The sequence below is a fragment of the Rhinolophus ferrumequinum genome, chromosome 9 (genome assembly GCF_004115265.2).
Source record: "Rhinolophus ferrumequinum isolate MPI-CBG mRhiFer1 chromosome 9, mRhiFer1_v1.p, whole genome shotgun sequence".
NCBI lineage: Eukaryota > Metazoa > Chordata > Mammalia > Chiroptera > Rhinolophidae > Rhinolophus > Rhinolophus ferrumequinum.
In genome coordinates this window covers 7,531,319-7,558,368 of record NC_046292.1, presented here as the reverse complement: position 1 = coordinate 7,558,368, position 27,050 = coordinate 7,531,319, and the positions used below count along the sequence as shown (strand labels likewise).

Genomic DNA, 27,050 nt, shown 5'->3' with positions numbered 1-27,050 from the left:
ACTTCTCTGAGCCTCGGTTTACTCACCTCAAAAATGGGTACCGTAGCAATTCAAGAGCTCTGAGTCTTATTGTCTAGGGTTGTTGTAGGGATTAAGTGAAAGAGTTCATGAAGTAGCCACTCTTAGCACAGTGCCTTGCACATAAGAAGTGTTTGATCAATATTTACAGTGATTGTTTATATTATTATTAGGCAAATTGTTCCAGCTTCTTACACTTTAGTTTTCTTCATCTATAAAATAAGGATGATCTCTCAACCTGCTTCCCAGATTGTTTATTGAGACTTGGTCTTGTGCAGTGGCCGAATTATATTAAGCAAGTTCTGCCATGGCTAAAACCAGAAAGTCATAGATTGTTTTGAAATCTTTGAGCAGGCCGAAAGAGTCCAGGACATTTATTCTGTTTTATAGTGTACATTCTCCTTTAAAGACCAAGCAGTGATGGGGCCTGATCCCCTTGCTGGATGAGTGTGACTTTCGTCTCAAGAATAGATGGAATGGCATGAATCTAGCCCCATATGTGACTGGTTTCCTTCTCCTCAGCCCCGCCCTCACAGCTGTGCTCTACGACCTGAGCCGTCAGATTCCACAGCTGAAGAAGGACATTCAAGACGGGCTACTGAAGATGCTGTCCCTGGTCCTTATGCACAAGCCGCTCCGGCACCCAGGCATGCCCAAGGGCCTGGCCCATCAGCTGGCTTCCCCTGGCCTCACAACCCTCCCTGAGGCCAGCGATGTGGGCAGCATTACTCTTGCCCTCCGAACTCTTGGCAGCTTTGAATTTGAAGGTAAGAAATTACAGTGGCTCTTCTGAAGATAGTGAGTGATGCTGTGAACCTCAAGAAAGGAATGAGGGTGCCTTGAATTCCTAGATCTTGCTAGGGGTCCTGGATACAGGGTAGCTGATACTTCAGCAGCTTGTGCTTCCTAGATTCTTCCTACTGTTAATTCCTACTGCTTGTTTCTTTGTCCAATACTGAGTTTGGGCACAGATGGTGTTCAGGAAAAGTATACGCTGGTCCAAGGAACTAGCACTTCAGAGATGGAAAAGGCAGAGGTGGATCCGCCTCACCTCTCTACGCCCCCATAGGTGATATGGTATTTAATGTGTTAAAATGTGTAAGGAGGGGCTTTGGGGTATTTGTATTCCTATGGCGCTGTGATTTCCAAGAGTGCTATACCGTGTAGTTCAGTTTGGAATTCCAAGCTGCAGATAAACCCCCGTTAATGTCCTAGAGAGATTATTTCAGGAGAGAAAAATGGATACTTTTGAAATTTGAGACTGTGTAGGTGGTATTAGTCAAGATGATACGGAAACAAGCAAGTACAAAAAGCCTAAACATGCCGCCTGAATACTCACAGCCATCTGTAGTTTCCCTGTGGCAGCCCCTTCACTTCCATTGATTAACACCCAGGATGATTTATCTGTGATGAATAGAAAGTAGCTATATTTAAACCCAGCCTACATCAGACTCTCTTTTTGGTATTTAAATCTGGGAACTAAACTAGACAAGGTAAATTTGACCAAGAATTATTTTACTCTCCAGGAATATAAAGGGTTTGTTTGGGTCTGAATTTAAAAAATGATGATTCTTGGAAGAGAATAAAGGAAGGATTAGGATGGGGGATGCCTGTTTTCTATCTCCCAGGTCCATCTCCACCTCTCTCTGCCAATCTTATGGCTGGAAGCTCGTTTGTTACGAAGAGTTCTGGGTCAATATCTCACTGATCTATATCTTGTTGAGAATTGAATTAGCCATAAAATGAAAAATACCGCTAGCAAGTTGCAGACCTACTATGCGAAGCAGCAGTGTTTATTCTGTTTTTCTCTCTGCATTTGCCTCCAGGACACTCTCTGACCCAGTTTGTCCGCCACTGTGCGGATCATTTCCTGAACAGTGAGCACAAGGAGATCCGCATGGAAGCTGCCCGCACCTGCTCACGCCTGCTTACGCCCTCTGTCCACCTCATCAGCGGCCATGCTCACGTGGTTAGCCAGACTGCCGTGCAAGTGGTGGCAGACGTGCTCAGCAAATTGCTTGTGGTTGGGATAACAGATCCCGGTAAAGTTCACGAGACGGAAGCAGTCTGGGCAGCTGAGGGGTTTAGGGCAGTTTCATTACATCAGCTCTCTAGAGACATTCAGCCTCAGCAGGCTGGTGTTCAGCTCTTTCTCTGCTAAGGCGTTAGACTTGACTGTTCCAGACTATTGGTGTAAGATAATCTGTCCTTAATTCTGTTGTCTTTGCTCCTATGAGTAGAGAAAAGAGTGACGAGTTAGGTGAGAGAAGGGTGTCTGGAAGCCTCTCGCTAGGCTGATGGCCGTGGACGTGAACACTGGGAAAGGGCTGGAGGGATGAGAGGATTGAAGAGACGTTCACTAGCTCAATTGCTCTTGCAGACCCTGACATCCGCTACTGTGTGTTGGCATCCCTGGACGAGCGCTTTGATGCACACCTGGCCCAGGCAGAGAATTTGCAGGCCCTGTTTGTGGCCCTGAATGACCAGGTTTTTGAGATCCGGGAGCTGGCCATCTGCACTGTGGGCCGGCTCAGCAGCATGAACCCAGCCTTTGTCATGCCGTTCCTGCGCAAGATGCTCATCCAGGTAATGATGTGACAGGTAAACCTAGAGGCTGTGGGAAAAGGACTTCATCCTGACAGCTGTGTGGGGAAAGAGTCGAAGACAAAGGACGGGGAGAAAGATGGAGGCACCTGGTAAAAGCCACCTTTGGCTCCAAGAGTAGTCCACGTGTTGTCCTGGCTTTGTAATTGCACTTCTAGTGTTGATCACCTCATAAGCCTCTTGTCAGGATGACTCCAGGGTGCCTCTCGGTCTCAGGCTAACCTCTCGTGCTGCTCTTTGTTTTTGCTGGAAAGTCACCAGCAATTCCATTCCTTGGCCCTCTTTGCTGCAGATGGTCTTTTCAGCCCCTCTCTCTCCTTCCATGCTCCTGCTTTTCTCGGTCAAACACTAGGCCGAGTATGAGAATGGTTCCGACATGGTTTCTCATTGCCCCTGGTCTGTGCTCCCTGGCTTTCATTCCTAAATAATGGGAGATGCCAAGGTAAGCTGCTGGGACATGAGCCTAAGGTAGATTGAGGTTGGCATTGCTGGTCTAATAGATCTAGCAGGATTTTTAATTGCTGCTGAAACCTGTTTTCACCTACTCCGGTAAGCTCTCTGGCCTCTTGAGCAATACGTGGTCCATTCCTTCCTGCCTCAAGTTATTTCCACTCACCCTTTCTAGGTCTTAGTGTGGCTTACCCCATCGTTTCATGTTTGCTTCTACCCTGGCCCCACCTCGCCCTCTGTTTCCTGACTCTCTCCATGGTTTCTTTTGAAATAAACACTTTCATAACGTATAAAAAACTTAAACATAGAAAAGTCATTAACATATATAACTTTTGCCCTAGGAAAATGCCATTTATTCACAATTTGTTATAATTAAAGTGACCATAAATTATATCATCAATCAACAAATTAGAAGATTATACTTACGGTGGCATTTCTGTTTTTAGACTAATGGTTTATTTCTTCAACTGCTGGCCTGTGTTCAGCGTGTCTATCATTTGAAGTCTTTTTAAAATACCTGAGGTTTTGGGAAGGAAAGGAAATCATTGTTGAGCCTGCCAGCTCAAATCTGGCTAGTTTACCTTGACGTAGAAATACCTCCTAATGAGAATATCAGTATGTGTCTATTCAGTTAACAAACGTTTTGATCACCTACTATGTTCCAAATATGCTGGGTGCTGGAAGCATATCATCAGTGAACAAGCCGGGTGTGGCCTGTGTCTTCTAGAAGCTTACAGGAAGCTATCAGGCCATCTCATTTTTCTGATATTGGAGAAACACCACTGAATGAACGAACATACCATGTACTGAACTTGGCCTTTGAAACTCCAAAATTGTAAATAATTTTTCTTGTTTTAAACTTTGATACAGATTCTCCCAACTTGAATCGCACATTCTCATGCCTTGATAAGGGACATTACCTAAATGTGCTTTGGCCTGTTCTTGATGTCTTGATCATCAGGCATTGTTCTTGGGGTGCAGCGATGCTCTCTGGCTCAGGAAGTGAATTTGGGCTACTTTGATTTGGCCCTGCATTGCCCCCAGAGAGTTGTGTTCTCCTCACTGGTACCCGTTTCCTGCCAGTCGGCCGTCTCTTGCTGTTGTGGGTCTGTTCTGAGTATCCCACTCTATCCCCTCTCGCTGCTGTCTGCTGTGATGGGAAGAACAGCCTGCCAAGGGTTACAGAGAACCAGATTCTTAAGTCAATAACCTAAGACAAAATGCGTATAATATTGTAGACTATTCTCTGAGCTGAGTTAACATGAGCTTTGTTTTCTCACTTTTCTCACTGTTCAGAGATTTCCTCTGGCAACTTAATCTCTTCAGAAGTCTGTGTTACATGGTTTATGTCTGTAAACACTTTGAATGTAACGTGTGATTCGCTGGTGTTTTAAGGATGTCAGAACAAACATGTTATCTCCGTTTATTAAGGTCCAAGGGGATTCTATTGGTATTATCCCTAACTATTTGGGTTTATCTAGATGTGCCTGAAACCACTGACTGTCTATTTCAGCATCATAGCTATCGGACTGTTCTTTAATTCCTTTGTCATTATTTATAGACACTCGTAGTGATTTGCTGTCTGGACATTCCTCATTTCTGCAAAACCCTGGTCACAGCTATCCCAGTTGTTTTCTCAGTTTTCTATGACTGTGCTACACTGTTAAAAAGCTATGCTTTGGAGAGGACTTGGGACCTTGGGGTGCCGGGACAGGAGGAGAGGCTGGTGTCAATTTTCCTTCCAGTTGCTGCTGTAGCCGAGAGTCTCCTGTGAGCTGCAGAGATGTTCTTTGTTTACAGAGTGTCCAGCAGCTGCTGGATCGCAGTGGAGCTCTGCTTCCTTCCCCAATTCCCGGCTGCATTCTCCCCTGGACACAGAGTTCCTCTCTAGAATTTCCTCTGCCATACTAAGCCTTTCTTCCCTGCAGATTTTGACAGAGCTGGAGCACAGTGGTATTGGGAGAATCAAAGAGCAGAGTGCCCGCATGCTGGGGCACCTGGTCTCCAATGCCCCCCGACTCATCCGCCCCTACATGGAGCCTATTCTGAAGGTAACTCACAGCAGACAAAGAGACTGGCGCTTTCTCCAAGTTGTCTTATGTCAGCTCATTTGGGGCAATGGGAGTGTCTCGGTGCTCACTGGTACGCTGAGCGAAGTAGATAATGTCTTTTGTCCCAGGCTCAGGGACAAGGGCCACGTCAAGCACCCTCAAGGTAGTTAAAGAACACCAAGAATCTCATCAATTGCAGCAGAGGGCTCTCCTTATAAGAAATAAGATAGGCTGCTTTAAGCACATCATTAAATGTGCTTGTGAAGGAGAAGCCGGTGGATAGTGGCATAAAATAGCTCCCCCAAAATGAAGACAAAATGAGCTTTAAAATCTGAAACAGCCTTCAAATCTGAGTATGTTAGAGCCATGTGAAGCCTTTCCTAACTTATGTGAATCTGGACAAATGATCACAGACAGAGTTCAGAGGAGGCATGGCGATGTTTGTAAATCACGGCACACCCCAGATCTGTCAGACTTGTGCACAGTATGGAGAAAAGTTTGAGAACCCACATTCAAGAGAAATCCTGGATTCAGAAAACCTAGAAGTAATTTATCTGCAACTGAGATGTCTTTTGGGTGAATTTGACGTACGTAAAAGAAAGGTTTCTAGTAGACTAACCTGCATTCATTTTCTCATACCTTCTTGCCATAGGCTTTAATTTTGAAACTGAAAGATCCAGATCCTGATCCAAACCCAGGTGTCATCAATAATGTCTTGGCGACAATAGGAGAGTTGGCTCAGGTAAAGGACAACTGGTTTTTCCATAGGATGGAAAGAATTCTATTTAACCTATGAGAAAGTCAAAATGCTTCTTAATGCTGTACTTTCCAATCTTACTGCCGCCCTCTTTTTCATTTTGTAGGTTAGTGGCCTAGAAATGAGGAAATGGGTTGATGAACTTTTCATCATCATCATGGACATGCTCCAGGACTCCTCTCTGTTGGCCAAAAGGCAGGTGAGTGCCACGACTTCCTGATTGAGCGGAGCAGGTTCCACGAGCAGCAGGACCTTGACTCTCTTAGTCACCTCGGTGTCCCTGGCGCACAGTAGGTCCCAGTCCCTAGCACACAGTAGGTATTCAGAAATATTTGCTGAGTGAGTAAAAAGAAGAAAGACTTGGACTGAGCTTTGGCTGTTATCCTGACTGAGAGTCACTCTTAGTAAGTATCAGGGCCGACCAGGGCCATGTCCTCTAGACAAAAGAAAATGCAGATCATCTGTCAGAGCCCCGGCCTCTAAAGGGAAAAAGAGCCTTGTCCTCAGGCTGTGGAGACCGGCAGAGCTTCAGCTCACCCTCCCCCAGCCCTGGCTTCATTCGCTTTGGGCACTGATGTCATTTACATTTGGTGACTAGACTAAAATTAAGAACAGTTACAATTTCCTTTTAAGTCGGACTTCTGTTGACCATTTAGGATATGGAAGGACTGTGTATTTTCCTTTGAGAAAGGCCGGACTATTCTTTACTTTTTGATCCAATGATTGTTGTATTGATTTATAGCCTTGTTTTTATGTCCCAACCCTCAGAACTTTTGTTTACGGTTAGTATCTTTACTGGAAATTCTTTTCTTATAGTAGCCTGTAACCCTTCATTACAACCATTGAACCAAGCGTTCCAACTTCTCTCTTACTGGCTCAAGGAACCATGTGACCTTTTGTCCATCTAGGTGGCTCTATGGACCCTGGGGCAGTTGGTGGCCAGCACTGGCTATGTGGTGGAGCCCTACAGGAAGTACCCCACATTGCTTGAGGTACTGCTGAATTTCCTGAAGACCGAGCAGAACCAGGGGACACGGAGAGAGGTAGGGAACAAGGCACACTTGGTCTTTAAAGACTTTGCTGGGAGAATGGAGAGAGAGACAGAGACAGAAATTGGTGTGATTACCATGCTCTGACTTCCCGTCCCTCTCCATCTTGTTCATGTAGCTGGTCATTTGGTTATGACTTGGGTATCATGGAACATAAGAAGCATATCCCTGAAACCTGTTGTAATCGGATGTTGTGATGAATGTTTTCTCTTCCCCTCTCCTTTTCCACACAGGCAATCCGTGTGTTGGGGCTTTTGGGGGCCCTGGATCCCTATAAGCACAAAGTCAACATCGGCATGATCGACCAGTCCCGGGACGCTTCTGCTGTCAGCCTGTCAGAATCCAAGTCCAGTCAGGATTCCTGTAAGCTGAGGGGAGGCACAGAGCCCTCGCCGGCCATGTTTAGAAAGAATCTTAGGCTGGATAACTATGAAATTACAGCATATTGACTCGCGTCCCAACTTTGATTGAAAAGACAGTAGTTTGCTCTTGAATCGCAGCAGGATGCTGCTTGCCAGTGTATCCAGTGTCCTCCTGTCTGTCCAGGTTCTTTGTCGAGGGTCAGCGGGCTAAATATGTGCTCACTTTTGGGGCTGATGAGAGAGATGTGACTATTACCCCCTCTTATTCGTTGTTAGTGCTTCTCTGATGTTTTCTGTTCCCATGGCATCCAAGGAGGAAGTGGGTAGAATTTTTCCTCCCTGTTTTAATTGATACGGAAATCTGAGGCAGGCCCCAGGGACATAGAACAACCAGGAGCAATCAGATTCCAGGGCTCTTTTGTCCATCGAGTGGTCTGGCTCTAGAGCCCCTTTGCCTTTGGACGTACTGCCTGAGAGATTGGGTAAAGTGTAGGGGGTGCAGGAGCATTTTCTATACTCAACCCTGTCCATCAGGGCAGGCTGATTTCTGAAAGTGTGAAAGTTGAACTAACAGTGGCTCTTCCAATTATTCCAACAAAGTATTATTTCCCCAAAACAAAATAATTTGTTCCTAATTTCTGTGGGTGGGATCATACTGCTTCCAGTTTGTTCTTCTGTATATTAGAGAAGTGACGTTATCCTGTTGGGAGCAGAGCCTGGACCATATCCCTCCGGGTGTTCTCCTAACACCAGCCATCCAGTCCTCCCCTCCTCACTTGCACTGTTCCCCGCCCACCCCACCCACCCCAGGTCCTTGAGATTCTTCTCGTTCAGGTCAGGTAGCATTTGCCACTCACTTGTCTAAGGTGCCCATGGGGACCAAGCAGCTGCCGAACAGATGTTTGCCTAATTTAATTCCCTGTACTTTCATTCTGGAGAGTAATTATTTTTATAGATGGTTTCAGCTCTGAAGTTGTGAACTGTAGTGGTACTAAGCTAAGTTAAACATAGCAATTTAAAGAAAACTCATCATGTACTGTGTTAGGCGTTAGTGGTTTAGGTAATAGAAAGGCCCGAAACTATTCAGTCCTCGATGCCGAGTTCCTAACGTGTCCTCTATTCACAGAGGTGTTAGAGCAGAGCAGGGGGAAGATGGGAAGGCTGGTGATGGTCCGGAGGTTGTTTGGTTGTCATTAGCCATGCTCTGCCTCGAGTCAGAGTCACGGCACGTGCCGCTCACGATTGTCGCCACCGTTCGGTCCTAGCTGACTACAGCACCAGTGAGATGCTGGTCAACATGGGAAACCTGCCTCTGGACGAGTTCTACCCCGCCGTTTCCATGGTGGCACTGATGCGGATCTTCCGGGACCAGTCCCTTTCTCACCATCACACCATGGTCGTCCAGGCCATCACCTTCATCTTCAAGTCCCTGGGGCTCAAGTGTGTGCAGTTCCTGCCCCAGGTCATGCCCACGTTCCTGAATGTCATTCGGGTCTGTGACGGGGCCATCCGGGAAGTAAGTAGCTCAAACTCAACCCTTGCTCCTCCCTGCCCAGGCCGCGGCTGCATGGAAGCTCCGTCTGTGCCTCAGCTTCCTGGTAATGCTCTCTGCTGCCTGTGGGACCTGACGCCTCTCCTCCCCCTGCGCTTTGATTGATTTACTTTTGTTACTGTTTTCCTGTTGGGTTAGCATCGTGGGGATTTTCAGTTGATTTTTTTAAATTACATTCAATATTATTTTATATTAGTTTCAGGTGTACGGCATAGTGGTTAGACATTTTTATAATTTAAGATGTGAGTGATCTCCCGATCAGTCTGGTACCCACCTGGCACTATACATAGTCATTACAGTATTATGGACTGTATTCCTTATGCTGTACCTTACACCCCCATGACTATTTTATAGCTACCAATTTGTACTTCTCCACCTCTTCACCTTTCTCACCCTGCCTCCAATGCCCCATCTAGCAACCATCAGTTTGTTCTCTGTATCTATGAGTCTGTTTTTGTCTGTTTATTTTGTTCTTCAGATTCCACATAAAAGTGAGATCATACAGTATTTGTCTTTCTCTCTCTGACTTATAATATTTCACTTAGCATAATACCTTCTAGGTCCATCCATGTTGTCACATCCCCTTTAACATTTTTTTTCTCCCTTCTTCCGCCTCCCCTGCTGCCCCACTCCGGTTCAGGCCGTTGTTTCTCAGTCTAGTTGTGTAGGACACAGCTCCCTGGCCCATGTTGGTATTATGAGCCTTGCGCTCCCCCCAGCTGAGGCCGTTGGTCACTGGTTGTCGGTCGGCTGCTCACAGCAGCTCTCGCTGGCTGCCGCCCACTTCACGCTGGCCACCGGCCACTCATGGCGGCACACAGCAGCCCACAGCAGCCCAGGGCAGCTCACGGCAGCCCAGCTCCCGAGAGAGCAGTGGTTCACAATCTTAGCTGTAGAGGGCGCAGCTCACTGGCCGATGTGGGAATTGAACCGGCGACCTTGTCATTAGGAGCAGGGCGTTCCAACCACCTGAGCCACCGGGCTGGCCCTCCCTTAAGTTTTAACACTTAAGCGGACAGGTTTAATCAGCTGGCCCAATTTCCCAGTTTATCTCCTCAAAATGGCTAAAAGGTGAATGCCTGCGGGAATAACGGCATTGTTATTTATTCTCAGTAATCTAGAGTTCGTCCAGTTGTCTGGTAGGATGTCCCACAGTGTGGACTTCTGGCTGTTTCTTCATGATTAGATGAAAGTCAAACGTTTTTAGTGAGATTACTAGAGGTGAAGTTGCATGCTTCTCACTGGATCTCATAATGTCAGTTTATCCTGTTCCTTGTTCATCCTAAATTTGAGCACGTGGTTAATTTGGTATCTGTCAGAGCTCCCTGTTTTTCCTTAGTTGTTAAGTAGTCTGTGGGGTGATACTTTGAGACTGTGTGACTGCCCTATTCTCCAGCTACCTTTGACCCAATGATTTTAGCACCCGTTGATCTTTGCCTGAATCAGTGATCACACTGATTGCAAAATAATGACTTGCTAGTTCTATCATTCTTTCTACTTTTAATACCTGGCACTTTTCTGCAAAGAAGAATTTTCCCCTTTCCTCCCGTTTTTCCCTGTCTTTCTCTTTTCTAATCCACAGAACGTGCGAAGTGGTTCTGGTTCTGTGATTACTACGCCGATACCACTACCGACAGCAAACCTACCATAAAGTTCAAGGTGGCTTTGCAGTTTTACTGTTCTTAGAATATATTCCCCAAGGGTATATAGTTAGAGTACTGTGTTTAAAAGATACTTGAACTAATTATTTTCCCCCTGTGACTATACTCAATTTGATCTACATTTAGAGGAGGTAATATCTTTTTAGAAAGTAAATTTTCTAACTTTGTGCCAGGAGTACAGAAGTACAGTTTATATTTATGTAATCAACTTTGTTGAATTCTTACTAATCCTAGTAAATTACCTGTAAATTTCTTCAGGTTTTCACTCTAGATAATCGTGTAGTCTGCAAAAAAGAAAAAGATAGTTTGGGTTTTTTTTTGTTTTGATCTGTGAATCAGCTGTTACTGTGTTCCTAGGACCTACAGTGTTGATTAGACTCACTGATGGTGGAAATTTTTAATCTTGCTCTTGATTTTTCATGGGACTGTTGTTAAGATTTCACCACTAGTACGATGTTTGCTGTAGATTCTTGGTAGCTTTTTAAAGGTTATAAATGTTCCCTTATGGTCTTAATTTGCTATCAAGTTTTTATCATGAATGAGTATTGGATTTATCAAATGCTTTTTATTTATCTGTTGTGATGATTATATGGGTTTTCTCTTTCAGTGTGTTAATATGTTGAATGACATTAATATATGTTCTAATGTAGAAACATCCTTGAATTCTTGTGATAAAACCGTCTTGGTTCTGATGTATTTTTTTAATACGTTGATCTCTTATTTAATATTTATTTTAGAATTTTTATATCTATGTTCCTGAGTGGAATTGACCTGTAATTTTTTTAAAAAATAGGTTCAAAGATCTGTTTAGCTTTTCTATTTCTTTTTGAGACGGTTTTAGTCACATTATTCTAAGAAATTATTCATTTTATCTAAACAATAAAATCTGTGGCCTGAATTTGTTCACACTATTCTTTTATATTTTAATTTCTTGCTAGAGATTTGTCATAGTATTTTTCTTTTTCAAAGAACCAACCTTGGTCTTTGTTGATGTTCTCTCTTGTATCTTTGTTTTTTATTTCATTATTATTACTTTCTACCTGTTTTCTTTTTTCAAAAATAATGTTTTATATTTGAGTATTAGCTCATTAGTTGTCAACCTTTCTTCTTGTCCAATGTAATCTGTTAAGGCTGTGAATTTAACTCCAAGTATTGTTTAGCTGCATTCCAAAACTTTAAAAAACTTTATTGAGATGAAATTTATACACCGTAAAATTCACCCTTTTAAAGTGTGAAATTCAATGATTTTTAGTATATTTACAGAATTATGCAACCATCACTACAGTCTAATTTCAGAAAATTTCCATCACCCCAGAAAGACCTCCTGCCCACATGCTGTCATTTTCTATTCCGACACCAACCCTAGACAACCATTTAACCAATTTCTGTCTCTATAAATTTGCCTTTTCTGGGCATTTCATAGAATTAGAATTACATGTGACTTTGTATCTAGCTTCTTTCACTTAACATAATACTTTTGAGGTTCATCCATGTTGAATATGTATCAGTAGTTCATTTTTTTTATTGCTGAATAATAATGTCATATTTTCATTATTGTTCAGAAATAAGTATTTTCTAAGATTTTCTGATTTCTTTCCCCATTGAAAGAAGTGGATATTTCATTGGCAAACTTAAGGATTTTAATTTCCTTTTTGGTGTCTATTTCTAACTTAATTGCATTGGGTTTACGATTCTTTGATGGCTTGCTGAAAGTGCCTTAATAGTCTAATAATAGTTGATCAATTTTGATAACTGCTTCCTCTGTGCTTGGGAATAGTGTAGTGTGTATTTGCTAGTGTTGTGCGCAAGATTCTACATATGTCATTAGATTCGAACTTATTACTTACTGTGTTCAAATCTTTTGTATCCTTGTCAATTTTTTGTTTGCTTAACCAATTACTGAAAGAAGTGAGATAAAACTCTCCCTTGACAACGGTGGATTTATTAATTTCTTGTATTTTTGTCAATTTTGTTTTATATATTTTGGATTATATTAGTGGTGCATACAAATTTTAAATCATCATGTCTCCTGGTAAATTGAATCTTTTATCATTTTGTAATGACCATTTTACCTTTAACAATGCCTTAAAATTTATTTTGCCTAATATTAATATAGCTAAACCAATTTTTTTTTTGGAGAGTGTGTGTGTCTTTTCTTCTCCATTTACTTTTTTTTTTAAAACTTTTTATTTATTTAAGTGTGGTTTTCCAGGACCTGTCAGCTCCAAGTCAAGTAGTTGTGGAGGGTGCAGCTCACAGTGGCTCATGTGGGGATCGAACCGGGAACCTTGTTGTTAAGAGCACCGCGCTCTAACCAACTGAGCTAACCGCTGCCCCTCTTCTCCCTTTACTTTTAACTGTCTTGTAACTTTTTGCTTTAGATGGGTCTCTTGTAATAATAATATACAAAGCGTGCCAAAAAATGTATACACATTTTAAGAAAGGAAAAAACTTAAAATTGTAATACTCAACATATACTGATAACAAAAGATGAATACTAGTCATGTGTAAACATTTTTTTGGCATCCCCCGTAGATGATAATATAGCTAGATTATCTTTTTAATCCATTTGAAAATCTTTGTCTTTTAATCAGTGCGTTCAGTCTAATTACATTTATTGTGATTGCTGATATGTTTGGGTTTACTTCCACCACATTACTTAGTGCTTTATTTTTGTTCTGCCCTACATATTTCTCTCTTTTCTTTTTTTGGCTTGATTGAGCTTTCATTTTCTTATCTTTTGACCTCTACATGTTGGCTACCTTTAATTTTATTAAACATTTTGTAATGGACTATTTCATCCAAAGAAGTAGACTACTTAAATTCTCATAATCATCAACAATTATTAGCATTTTATCAGTTTGGGTCCATCTTCTTCCGCTGCCCCCACTTTCACATGCATATACACATACACGCCCGTACCTTTTTTCCGGGGTATTTTAAAGCAAATTTCAAATATTATTTCACCGATAAATGCTTTTTTCCTCCATATAACCACAGTTACAACACCTACAAAATAAATAGTAAGTCGTTCATATCATCTAAGACCAATCCTTCTTCAGATGTCCTCGTTTGTCTTAAAAATGTCTTTTTATATTTGGTTTATTCAAATCAATTCAGATAAGGTCTACACATGGCATTTGGTTTATACATCCAATTCTCTTTCCATCTATTCTTTTTCCCCCATTTTTTTCATATACATTTGTCCTGTAGAATTTTCCATTCTGGATTTGGCTGATTGACTATTCACGGTATCTTTTAACTTCTTGTAAACTGGTTAGATTTAGAGGCTTGGTTAGATTCAGATTCCATTCCATTTTTTTCATCTTTGTCTCTCAGAGATACATTCTGGATGTTTCTTCACATCCATTTTGTGTTCTCTGATTCTTCAGCTATGTCTTTTTGACCTGTCATTGAAATTTTAGTTTCCGCTACTTTTTTTTTTTTTAATTTCTAAAGTTATACTAGGTTCTTTCAAATATGCCTAGTATCTTTGGGTGGTATCTTGTTTCTTACTTATTTTTTTAAATTCTTGCTTGTTTCTTTGAGCATTTTAAGCAGGTTTGTTTTCTATCCAATAATTCCAATATATAAAGTAATCCTTGATGGGTCTAATTCTGTTATTGTTCTCACCGAGTCACGTTTGCAGTGGTCCGTCCTGTGTGTTTTATAATTTGGGACCATGTATCCTGTTCAGCTGGGCTTTCCCTGGAGCAGTACTAGAAAATCTGCTCTGCAGTTGCACCTCCAGAGAGGATTTGCATTTGTTTCTGCCAGGTGATCCAGAACTTTAATTTCTTGGTTTATAGATTCTCAGGCCACACAGAGAGTTACAACAACCCCCTAAACCCATATGACAGTGGCCTGAAATTACAAACTCTTAAGGGAGACTTTTTTTTCTACCTAGACCTTCCATCAAGACTGACACATTTCTTTGTCTCCTTGTGCCAGTGGACAGATTTTGGGGTGGGAGGAGGCAGGGATTCCATTTCTCTTAATATGTAGCCCTTTGAAGGTCTGGCTTTATGTGAAAGATCTCAGTTCTGATAATCTAATGACAGTGTTTGTTATCTTTCATGCATCATTTTTACGCAGGGGCATTTGGGAGGAGCTCGAATCCACCATATTTCAAGAACAAAACTATGTGTTCTATTAAAACACTGACGTTGAGGAGGGGGGGAGAGAAAAAAACTTGTGAAAGATTCTAAGGGAGAGGAAATGAGGTGGCCACTCGGCCCCTTGCCTGAGTGAGGCACTTGCCTGTCTGTTTGCATGTGTCACCACTCCTTATGAATCAGGCACCGGAGAGGCTTCCCCATTTACACCTAATACGAAATGACAGCCAGGGTTGAAATGACAGCCAGGATCGGGAGCTTTTGTCTTTTCTGTCTCATGGTTTTCCCTGATCTCCCTGCATCCCCAGTGCCCTGCTTTTTCTCCAGCGTAGACTTTCTATCTTCTTTCAGGTTTCGCATAACAAAAATGTAACTAAAGCACCATTATATTTGGAGCCTCGTGTCCCCGGATCTCTGTAATATACTTTTATAGGGACCATTTCACAAAAACTATCCGCAGTGGTTCTGTGAGGAGGGGCCCAGGAGATAGGTAGTGATGGCTGTACTAAGTTGAACCTGTGCCATGCGGTGACCGGGTTCTAACCCCCTTAGAGTCCATTGGTGTCCCTGTCACTAGAGAATTAGTCCAGACTCTCTTTGAGCCCAATCCTATATGTCCTGTCAATCTCACCTCTTCAGGTAATGAGTTCTGTAAGTTCACTACTCACTATTTGGAACACTTTCTATTTGTCCCTAACTTAGCTGAGTTTCAAAATGTGAAGAAGAGTGAAAATATGTATGTTTCTCTCTAAATTATCCTTATTAATGGAGGGCAACAAAGGCATAGAGAGCAAAAAAAATCTTTTGGGGAGGGGGATTTAGAATATGTTTGCTACTTAGTATTGACCTGTAGCACTATCTAAATATCATAACAAAATAAAAACTACACCCTGAAGACATTTTTAACGTGGAAAGTACTTGGGGTTTCCCTTTCCCAAGCCCTTCTTGTTCTCAGCTTTATTTAGTGGATGGAATCTCTTCTTATAGTTGCCAAGTACCAACCTAAATAGAATCTCCTTATTCTATCCCTTCCCAATTTGCTTGCTGCTTTGGTTCATAATTTCTGATAGTTAGCTAATTAATTCAGACTTAATTAATTGAGTTAATTACTATAAATGAACTACAGTGCCCATAAGTGTTAGCTGTATTTATTTTAGAAAGTATCCTACTGTGTTTCCCTGAAAATAAGACCTAGCCAGACAATCAGCTCTAATGTGTCTTTTGGAACTAAAATTAATATAAGACCCAGTCTTATTTTACTATAATATAAGTCTTATATAATATAACAATATAATGTAATATAACATAATATAATACCGGGTATAATATAATTAATACAACATAACAATATAATATAATACCGGGTCTTATATTAATTTTCGCTCCAAAAGATGCATTAGAGCTGATTGTCCGGCTAGGTCTTATTTTCAGGGAAATATGGTAGCAGTGAATTGGAGCTGAATAAACAAAAAAATACGTTTACAGTTGATTAAAACTTTGTCTATTTTTAAGCCTCTAGTGACTTCAGAATCCTTCAATGATAGCTGATGTTCATTGAGCACTAAACAGTATTCATGTCCCGCTGTTCTAGTGCTTTCCAGGTGTTATTGTCCCATTTAACTCTTACAACAAGCCTGTGAGACAAATAGGATTATCTCCATTTTCCCATTGAATAGGCTGGGCTCAGAGAGGTGAAATGAAGGTCACAAAGCTAATAGGTGACAGAATGACTCAAAACGGCCAGTCTGGCCCCAGAGCCAGACTTGCCTGGTGTGTAAAGCCGTGGACGGTTGTTTTGAGCCCCCACCACCATCGCCACCAAAGGTGTTAAGTCTGATTCCTTCAAACAGTCTCCGTAGATGGGGTGGTGCGGACACTGATTTCATAGTTGTCTGTATTCGTTCCCATGGACTTAGGATAAACCTGGGAATTCTGCGTTCTTCACGGTGCCAACTCTTCTCTCTTTCAGTTTCTGTTCCAGCAGCTGGGAATGTTGGTGTCCTTTGTGAAGAGCCACATCAGACCTTATATGGATGAAATAGTCACCCTCATGAGAGTGAGTGGAAATGAATGCTTTGGCCTGTTCGTCAGTGTTTGGGTCAAGGGATATTCAGAAGCGGGTTTGGATAACCTGGACATTTTTTCATGGGTCGTGGTAGAGCTCGTACAACCCGAGTATAAAAAAGTGGAGCAAGGTGTCCCACTGGGTTGAGAAAGGGGGAGGAGGGCTGTTGCTGCAGGCTCCCAGGTACCAGAGTACAAGGTGTGAAGTCTGAGGTAATTGTTCTGCCAGAAATAGACTCTTGAGTTCTTTGCCTCACATACGACAAAGCAATTTCACTTTAATATCACAACAGTGTTTTACTATTCCCACGAAAGCCCTCTTTCTTACTGCCCATAAAACCATGGCCTTAGAGAGCACTGGGGAGGGGGTTTTCCTGGGGCCGTGAAATACGATGGGCTTCGATGGGCTTCGTCAGGCGCTGAGGGAGAAGGTGATGCCTTACCCTCTACCTTCAGAAGCATAAATGCCGCCTCCTGACTGCAGTGGCACACGAGAAGAGGCTCACGCCCCAGATTTGATAACTTGCTTTAAGCAGGTGCAGAGGCCTCCCCATTGATGGCAACGTCGACTTGCTGTGTGAGGGGGAGGCCTGCTTCCTGCTGTTCTATATAAGTTAAACGTCTCTGTTGGGAAGGTTGCTTTGAAGAGATGGCTGTGTCCTCAAAGAATTAGAAGGCAATTCTTCCAGTGATTTCTGTTCTTCTACACCAGACCTTTGTAGTTAGCTTCAAGGAAGCAGCAGGACTGAAATCAAAGTGGCTGGCTTCAAAAATGGAACTTGCCCGAAACTGGGTCTCAGCACTGAAAACCTCCTACACGTGTAAATAATTAAAGTCGCTCTGTTCCCTGACTCCTGCCACAGAGGCCTCTGTACAAAGAAGAGTTAGGCCGAATGCTAAAGAGCCTGAGGGCTGGTACTGGGGGATGAGAGGGAGGAAGCAGTGTACTCATGGTTTGCAGCGGAAATAACCTGATGCATCCCCCCAAAAAGACTTACGACCCCCACGTAGGGATTTGAGGCCGGGAGCCTCACACCTGCAAAATACAGCGTTCATTTGTTCCACGATAGTGGAGGTGGAGTTGGGCTTTTCTATTGGCTGTTGATCCGGCATTTTAATGAGCTCCGCCGAGCCCAGGAAGGGAACAGTCTTTGTGAACAGTGATCCAGCCACATCCCTGGGCCGACTGCCTGGCTTCTTTGAGGTAGAAAAACCCCTGTGAGGAGCCGCAAGTAATGCAGTGGGGAAGTAGGTGGGCTTTCTCTAAAGAAGGCAGAGCTTGGTCCAAGCAAATCAACATCAGATGCATCGTGGAGGCCATAAAATCTATGGTGTTTCTTTGGCAAAGCGTAAGAAACCTAGAGAAAATAGCTTTTTTAGAGAAAATACTTCTCTGTTCAAGCAGAGAAAGAATATTTTACCAGCATCGTTTAGTATGGATTTTACTTTCTAAACTATTACGCTTCAAGAAAAAAATTTTTTTTTTTTAATGAAAGTACCTTATGGCTCTATAAAGCCTTTCTCCTGAAGAGTTATCCTTTTTTATTTTTTTTCATTGACTTCACTCTGAATTATTCGGGGGCCCAAGAGTATTAACAGGCATGTGCTGCCATCATTACAGTTTCTATTATCATTGTCTCCTACTCTGGAGGTTTTAAAGAAAGCAGTAGGCGACTGTCTTTTTTAGTTGACTTAAGTGACAGCTTTTCCTGGAGTCAGAGACTTGGACCAATTTGCCTTACAGTCCTGAGGTAGGATCTGTAGCCAATTGAGCAAGTTTTTATTTTAGTAACTTCCGTGGAATCTAATGACATGGGTATAGGAAAGTGGTCCTGTTCCGGCACTATCAAGGTCCAAAAATGACATGGGACAGATGTCAGATGCTCTCTAGCAAAGTCTAAATAAATCCAGCAAGGGCAGGAAATCTTGCTAACACTGGCATCGCCCTCGTCGGGTAGAGACCAGGTGTTACCCAAAGTAAAGAATCTTTCCTGGACGACTTGAGAGCTTCTAGAGTGACGCAGACTTACTTGTTCCTTCTATAAATGTGTGTTTGGATGGCTGCAATATGCCAGGTGTTCTGCCAGATTCTGGGGAGACAGAGGTGGATCCAGGGGGTTTCTTGTGCTTAACTGTCTAGTAGTAGGCGGGTGGCAAAGAAAATGAAGTATTACAGGTGCTAGAAAAGAGGAGGGCCAGAGGACCCAAAGTGGATAATAGGAAGGAGAACAGGAAAGCCTTCATTGGAGGAGTGAGGCTTGAGCCAGGTCTAGAACGACAGGTAGGGCTGAGGTGAGCAGGAGGTGGCATTCTAGGCAAAGAGCAGCATGAGCAAGGCACAGAGGGACAAAGTAACCTCGTGCATTCGGAGAAATGCAGTTTCATTTGTTCCTATGACGGTGACAGGATGCCAGGAGGCCCGTGGGGAAGGAGCTCATCTTGGGGCAGGCCGTGCTCACTACATTTTTCCCTTCTTGTTGGCCATCTTAGTTCTTCTTAGTTCCTTAGTTCGTATTTTAGCAGAAGGGCACATGGCTTTGCTCCTTCCTGTCTCTTCCCTCTTTATAGGAATTCTGGGTCATGAACACCTCAATCCAGAGCACGATCATTCTTCTCATTGAGCAAATTGTGGTAGCTCTTGGCGGTGAATTTAAGCTCTACCTGCCCCAGCTGATCCCACACATGCTCCGCGTCTTCATGCATGATAACAGCCCAGGCCGCATCGTCTCCATCAAGGTGAGTAACCCAGAACATCCTCTAGCGAGGTGTCCAGCATCCATCAGCATCCCTGGATAGTCAGCTAAGTGGCGAGACCCGGTTCTGAATGACAGGATGGGGCTTGATCCACAAATTTGAACCCGAAGAACATTAATTCCCGCCTCACGCAGCTTACAGTTTGCAGAATGTTTACAGTCCCTGATTATCCTTCTGTTTTGTCTCTTTTAATGGGTTATTCTTGGTAAATGTTTTATCCCAGACCAATTTTCTCTATTATCCAGTGAGATTCTTTATCAACTGAAATAAACTCAGAGAAGGCAAAGTAATACATAAGCAAAATAAAATGGGGGAGCGGGGTTGAATACTACCAAAAGAATACAGTTCACAGCCACTTATTAAAGGTTTTTCAGAGTCCCCACAGAAGTTTGAAGTATCCATGCCACTGCCCCTTCCCCGTGCACTTCGATGCTTGACACCGCACTGTGTTTGTTCACCTCGGTGCTTTTGCTGCCTTTTGCAGTTGCTGGCTGCAATCCAGCTGTTTGGCGCCAACCTGGATGACTATCTCCATTTGTTGCTGCCCCCTATCGTGAAGTTGTTTGATGCCCCTGAAGTTCCACTGCCATCTCGAAAGTAAGCACCTGCCCTTTGGGACTAACAGCCATCAAGCTTTTAATGTTTTGTCAAAAATGTCCTTTTCTGAAGCTCCCAGGTCATCTTTCTGTTTTTTTGTTGTTGTTATTTCAACTCCCAATATTTTAGTCCAGAAATGTCCCAGGTTTATGGAAATCTTAACTGTCCCCATCTCACTGGAATGTTTGTCGGATCCATGTCACCCAAAATCCCTCAGAAGCCATTCCTTTCCATTCGGTGCTGATTGTGAGGGTACCCCTCAGCCACTTCTCTCCCTGCGGGGCTGTATGTTAGCAGTTACTGTATGTTAGTGATTGTTCTAGGGCCGCATTAGAGACCGTGGACCGCCTGACGGAGTCCCTGGATTTCACTGACTACGCCTCCCGGATCATTCACCCGATTGTTCGGACACTGGACCAGAGCCCAGAACTGCGTCCCACAGCCATGGACACATTGTCTTCACTCGTCTTTCAGCTGGGGAAGAAGGTAAGGCAGGAGTCCGAACAGGCGTGCTCGTCCGCCTGCCTGTGACCCTCTCCGTGGTATTCTGTAGGTCTCGAGCCTCTGTCAGAGAACGGGGAATTATTTGCGCTGTTTTTCCTCTTCATTTATTCAGCAAATATTTATTGAGCCACCTATGTGCGTAAAGTGCTGTTCTGGGGATAACATAGTAAACAGAACGATGTCCTTGTTCTCACAGAGCTTACATTCCGATGAAGCAAAGCTAATAAACACAGTTTGTGTCCTCAGGGTGATGGGTGGGAGTGGGAGAGATGCTGGGAGCACCTCTGATAAGTTGACATTTGAGCAGAGACCTAAATAAAGTAAAGGCTCGAGCCCAGAGAGTTGGATGCAGGCGGAAGGCATTAGCAAATGGAAAGATGTGAGCTGGCAGCATGCTTGAAGGGTTCAAGGAACAGCAGGAGAGCAGTGTGACTTCAGAGGAGGGAACCAGGGAGAAAGTGCTTGGAAAAGGTCATAGAGATAGGGCAGGACTGGGGGGAGGAGTGGAAACGAGGTGTTGCAGGCCCGTGAGTCTCAAAATGGGATCCCAGATGAGCAGTGTCCTAATTTACTCAGCTGGGAACTTGTTAGAAACGCAGTTCACAGGCCTCACCCCAGACCCACTGATTCAGGACCTCGGGCCATGGAGCCCAGCAATCCCTGGTTTCATAAGCCCCCAGGTGATTCTGAGGCCATGTTCCCAGCACTGTTACAGGCCTTTAAGTACTTTGGCTTTCACTGTGAGCAAGACTAGAAGCCTGTAGACAGTTCTGAGCACAGGAAGACTGTGATCTGACCTAACACTTAAAAATGATTACTCTCAGTGCCTTGTGGAAGAATAGACTGGGCCGAGAGTGGAAGCAGAGGCTGTTGCAGTAACCCAGAGGGGAGATGATGACTAGATTTATAGCAGGAGGGGGTAAAAGTGATGTTTCTGAATACCACAGAGCTAGCCCCAAACCCAAAAGAAGTAGCTGTAATGTAGTGGGTGTAATACTCTTTTCTCTGTTTTCCACTCTCTAAAGTAATGGCTTCTGACCTTCCTTTCCTGTCATAGTACCAAATTTTCATTCCAATGGTGAATAAAGTTCTGGTGAGACACCGAATCAACCATCAGCGCTATGATGTCCTCATCTGCAGGATTGTCAAGGTGAAGTATACCTCCTTTTTGTTTCAAGGTTCCCCCCTCCTGCCTTGTCTTTCTCACTGGTATTCTTGTAATCTGAGCTATGGGAATATATCTAGTTTTTAGTTCTGAACTAGAGATCAGCAAACTTTTTCTGTAAAGACAGTAAATTTTTTTCAGCTTTTCAGGCTCTGGTCTCTACCACTGCAGCCTGAAAGCAGCCATATGCACACAAAACAGAATAAGCCTGACTGCCTTCCAGTAATATCATTCTCCAGTAATTTTCATGTGTTACAAAATATTCATCTTCTCTTGATTTTCTTTAACCATTAAAAAATGTGCAGACCATTCTGTGGTTTCCAGTCTGAAAACCACACAAACACAGGCAACTCCTCATCCTTTTATCGTTGCTCACAGTTGCTTCCTGTTTGCCGGTTGTGAGCCCATACTATTGTCAGTGCTTGTCAGTGACCCACACAGACTGTTCTATGGTGGGGAATACAGCCCGCCTGTGATTCATTTTGTCCAAACAGGGAGCCACACCTGCATCCTGGCTCTTCCAGAAGGTGTGAACCTCCCAAGGCTTAATTAAGGATGTTTTCTAAACGGGGAGCGAGCAGCTCGTAGAGTTACAGGTTCCATGTATAATCTCTGGTTGCAGGGCTACACCCTTGCCGATGAAGAGGAGGACCCTTTGATTTACCAGCATCGAATGCTGAGGAGTGGCCAGGGGGATGCATTGGCTAGTGGGCCAGTAGAAACGGGACCCATGAAGAAACTGCACGTCAGCACCATCAACCTCCAAAAGGCAGGTCCATCGTTTCCGAGGGAGCTTGGAAAGCAGAGCCCTGCTCTTCTCTTGTTCAAAACTTTCAGCTCTTGCCACCTTCGTTTTAAAACAACCAAAAACCAGCCCAAGCATTTTTCTGAAAATCTACATATCATGAACTTAGGTCATTTTGTCTTTCTCAGGGTGTCCGAATTATAAATTTTTGTATTAGAGGGAAAATAGAGAACACAGTGTCCTTCTGTGCTCCCTTGGAGCTTTGACAGTAGGACACTGTTGAAAATATCATTCTCTTTTTGCATGAATGGAACGCAACCAGTGAGCCCCTGGTTAGCACTGAGGCTGATTCAGGCTCTTCAAAGCAGTGCTTCTCAAACTTCTCAGACTCAAGGGGCTTATCAGCTGCTGGGGAGCTTGTTAAAATACTCTGATTCAGGCGGATGAGGTCAGGCCTGACGTTCTGCATTTCTAACAAGCTCCCAGGTGATGGCGATGGTACTGGTTCATGGACCGTACTTTGAGTAGCGAGGTTTTAGATCTTTGCAGATAAGTAAGTACTGAATTCTCTATGCTGACCAAAGCTGGGGTATAACCAGCTTCTCACCCTGTATGCCATCAGCCATCCACTTAAAAGCAGGCAGTTTCAAAATCTCTGTAATGGGTCTGAGCAGAATAATCAAGCATAGGTACATCACTGACTTTTAAATAAAAAGACCAGGTTGCTTATTTCCCCATTTTGCGTTAGTCTCTAGTGCTTCTGATGAGTGAAATCCAGTTTGGATTTCAACATGGTATTCCTCTTCCTTTGTTAGCAGCTGACCCAAGGCAGCTGCATGTCATGTGTAACAGCAGATGGAGGTAAAGAACTGGGCAGGACTGGGTCCCAGCTGACTCGTTCTCTTCTTTGGCCAAGCCCATAAAGGTTTGAACGCAGACCTGTATGCATGTGTTCACACCCAGCTTAGCCACACTTGGGGTTTATTACTGTCTGTGGTGTCAGCTTTTACCCGCCCAGACAGCTCGAAAGTGACCACAGCTGAGAGATATTTGATGGTGGAAGACGGTGTGGTAAGAGATCCCTGGGTCAGGAGTGATGGTGCTTCCTGTCTGTGGGTTTTATGATTGCTCGTCTGAGACTCCAGGAGGAAGAAAAAGGTCATCAGTCACTTGGCATTCCCAGGCCGTTTTGAGGCCACCCTGCTGACATCTCACACTTGAGGGAGGGGCCAGGCAAGGAGAACAGATGTGCTTTTTTCCACCCAGATGTTTTCAGCCTGCCTGGGTTCAGAATGTCCTTCCAACCAGGAAGCTGTCCGCCCTGCTTTAGAGCTTTGGTCTCTATTTTAGGAAATTCTCCAGTAGTCTAGTTTGCTTCCAGGAAGTTTTGCTTTCTACCCAGCACTTGGAAAAATAAGCATAACCTTTGCCAAACAGAAAAAGGAATTTTTATCTCACCTGAGAGAACAAGTCAAGTTCAAAAACCCTAAGCAAAGTCCCCCACAGCTGCCACTCAGTTCCATTTCAACGAAAAGTAAATTGTGCTCTGCATACTTGTCGTGATAATTAGGGATTGGTGTATTTACTAGTTTTAACCAGCTTTCAAAATAACAATTTGTCACCTCAGTCACCTTTTATTGGCTGTACTAACAGAGGATTTACATGGTACAGAAAACATAAAAAACATTTATATATACATATATATACATACATATATGCATATATATACATATATATATGTATGTATATATATATGTGTGTGTGTGTATATGTATATATATACCTCTGGAATGCCTTCCAGGATTTTCAGCAGCTTCTATTGGGCTTAGCTTCTAAATGAATAAGCTAGCATCCCACCAACCTGTACCGGTCAGTGGCCAGTGGGAGGGCAAAAGGAAACTGGCTGGCATTTAAACAGTTACTACAGAACCAGAGAATTGAGTTGATTCTGTTTTAAATTAAATAGCAGCGGGGAAAACCCCATGTGGGGGACTTAGCCTGACTGATTGTGCCGTTATCCATTAAGCTAAGACTTCTTTTTGTTTTTTAAGATTTTATTGGGGAAGGGTCACAGGACTTTATTGGGGAACAGTGTGTACTTCCAGGCCTTTTTTCCAAGTCAAGTTGTTGTCCTTTCAATCTTAGTTGTGGAGGGTGCCGTTCAGCTTCAAGTTGTTGTCCTTTCAGTCTTAGTTGTGGAGGGCACAGCTCAGCTCCAGGTCCAGTTGCCGTTGCTAGTTGCAGGGGGCTCAGCCCACCATCCCTTGTGGGAGTCAAACCGGCAACCTTGAGGTTGAGAGGACGCGCTCCAACCAACTGAGCTATCTGGGAGCTCAGTGGCAGCTCAGCTCAAGGTGCCGTGTTCAATCTTAGTTGCAGGGGGCACTGCCCACCATCCCTTGCAAGACTCGAGGAATTGAACTGGCAACCTTGTGGTTGAAAGCCCACGCTCCAGCCAACTGAGCCATCCGGGAGCTCAGTGGAAGCTCAGCTCAAGGTGCTGTGTTCAATCTTAGTTGCAGGGGGCGGAGCCCACCATCCTTGGCGGGACTCGAGGAGTTGAACCGGCAACCTTGTGGTTGAGAGCCTACTAGCCCATGTGGGACTTGAACTGGCAGCCTTCGGAGTTAGGAGCACAGAGCTCCAACCGCCTGAACCACCGGGCCGGCCCAGACTTTTTTTGAAGACCCCTTTTATCAAATGGTTAACAACAACAATGGTAGCAATAACAGCTACCAGCATTTGTTGAGTGCTTTCCATGTGTCAGGCATTGTTGTGAGCACTTTACCTATATCGATTCCTTTAATTTTCACAGTAACACTACGGGTTAGGTGCTGTCGTTACTACCCCCATTTTACAGATGTGGACGTTGAGGCACTGAACGGTTAAGTAATTTGGCAATGTCAGCTAGTAAATGGTGGAGCCAAGATTTGACCTAGATAGTGTGACTCCCAAACCCAGTCTGTTAACCACTGTGCTGAATTGCCTCTGCTTTACCCAGGCTCATCCTTGCGTCATTAGAGGGCAAAAGACAGTAGTGACAACTTCCTTTTATACTCATATGTCCAACTTTTAAAATGCCACATGCTACATACAGTGCAGCGATCCAGAGATCCATTGTATAGGGAGGAAACCAGACATGCCTGGATAGAAAAGGACTTGATGTTCCCATTTCATTCAGCAGGACAAGGCCTAAAAGGCAAGTCTCTGGTATCTGGTGTCACTTCTTTCTAGTTCAGTTGTTCTCATTGTATGGTCATTGAGAATCCTTCACATAATTTTTTAGTTTGTCTCCTGTCGTATCTCTACTTCGGCTTCTGACATAAAATAGTAGTTTGTGCAGTGTCCCCCATGGGTACCTCATCGAAAGCAGCAGCAGGTCTCCACTTTGTCCCAGGAAGGTGATGGGTTGAGCCATTGATGGTTAGGCGCTGTAGCACATGGGGTCTCTCACTCCATGGACCACTTCCCTTGAGAAGTTCTTCTCTAACATACGTGATTTTCCTGGTTTAGGGAGGATCCATATGTCTGTTCTGCTGGAAAAAGTCTTTCAAAAATTTATTTTAAAAATTTGGGATTTAGTAGTTAGGTCCGGGCCAATTCAAAGAGATGTCATTTTGATAATAATTGCAACCATTTTTTTGCTCATCTGTTCCAGCTAGACCCTTTAGATACATTATGCCCAGATAAGGAAGGCTGAGGCCCGGATGCAACAGACAAGTAATTTGCTCAGGGTGCCATAGCTGCTGAGTGGCAGAGCCAGGATTCCAACCAGGTGTTTCTAACTTCCGAGTACCAGGCACTCACACACAGCTCTAACTTTGTGCCAAGCACTGTTATAAATCCTTTACACATATATATACTTAGTTAAACCTTTAAACACCCTATGAGATGGGAACTATTATCCTTAATTTACAGAGGAGGAGACTGAGGCTCAGAGGAGATAAGTTAAGGTCAGACAGCCCATAAGTTACATAACTGGGATTTGCGCTCAAGCCACTGAGCTCCAGAGTATGGCTATTGGCCACTGCACTACACTGTCTGTCTCCAGAGCCCAAGTCTTTCCACCCATCGAAGCTGCCCCTGAGTAACTCTTGATGCCTGGCAGGTTGGAGTCTTGAGGACAATTAGAGGGCATACACTAGATAGTAAAAATTACATCTGCTCCACTCCTTTTGTGTTATTCCACCATAGTGCCATGTGCCAGGAGCTCACCACTCACCTGACTGACATGATTCAGGGTGGTGAGCAGTTTCCCTTTCCCTGTGTGACTGCTGTCAGCTGAGCCAGTGTCCTAATGTAGAGCGCCCAGGGCCCTTCACACACTGCTGGAGGCCATTAAGTGAATACAGTCCATATGTGACCGTCCCCATCCATTCTGGGTCTGTAGAGCTCTCTGCTTTGCTGATAGAATCCAGCACAAATTGGTTGTAAGACAGACTTTCTGTACTGTGTAGGGACAGGGCCAGGAGAGCAGTTTCCAGGCTCTGGACCTCACATGGAAAGGTGCTGGCTCAGTTTTTAGATGGCCGTCAGCTGTAACCAGTTGGCCATTAGCCACTATTGTTTTGTATATAACTGCCCCAGCTACATTTGCAAGCA

General features: G+C 43.7%; 1 protein-coding gene across 1 annotated transcript in view; it reads left to right on the top strand.

Moving 5' to 3' along the window:
• MTOR (mechanistic target of rapamycin kinase) overlaps nt 1–27,050 on the top strand; it is a 115,811-nt gene that overhangs the window by 14,824 nt on the left and 73,937 nt on the right. Inside the window, exons 11-25 of the mRNA XM_033113471.1 lie at nt 541–785; nt 1,845–2,060; nt 2,399–2,604; nt 5,001–5,123; nt 5,776–5,865; nt 5,987–6,079; nt 6,789–6,923; nt 7,163–7,292; nt 8,557–8,807; nt 16,589–16,675; nt 19,252–19,419; nt 19,922–20,034; nt 20,358–20,520; nt 21,596–21,688; nt 22,326–22,472. Of these exons, the coding sequence (XP_032969362.1) occupies nt 541–785; nt 1,845–2,060; nt 2,399–2,604; nt 5,001–5,123; nt 5,776–5,865; nt 5,987–6,079; nt 6,789–6,923; nt 7,163–7,292; nt 8,557–8,807; nt 16,589–16,675; nt 19,252–19,419; nt 19,922–20,034; nt 20,358–20,520; nt 21,596–21,688; nt 22,326–22,472 (2,260 nt within the window). The remainder of the gene's footprint in view (nt 1–540; nt 786–1,844; nt 2,061–2,398; nt 2,605–5,000; nt 5,124–5,775; nt 5,866–5,986; nt 6,080–6,788; nt 6,924–7,162; nt 7,293–8,556; nt 8,808–16,588; nt 16,676–19,251; nt 19,420–19,921; nt 20,035–20,357; nt 20,521–21,595; nt 21,689–22,325; nt 22,473–27,050) is intronic.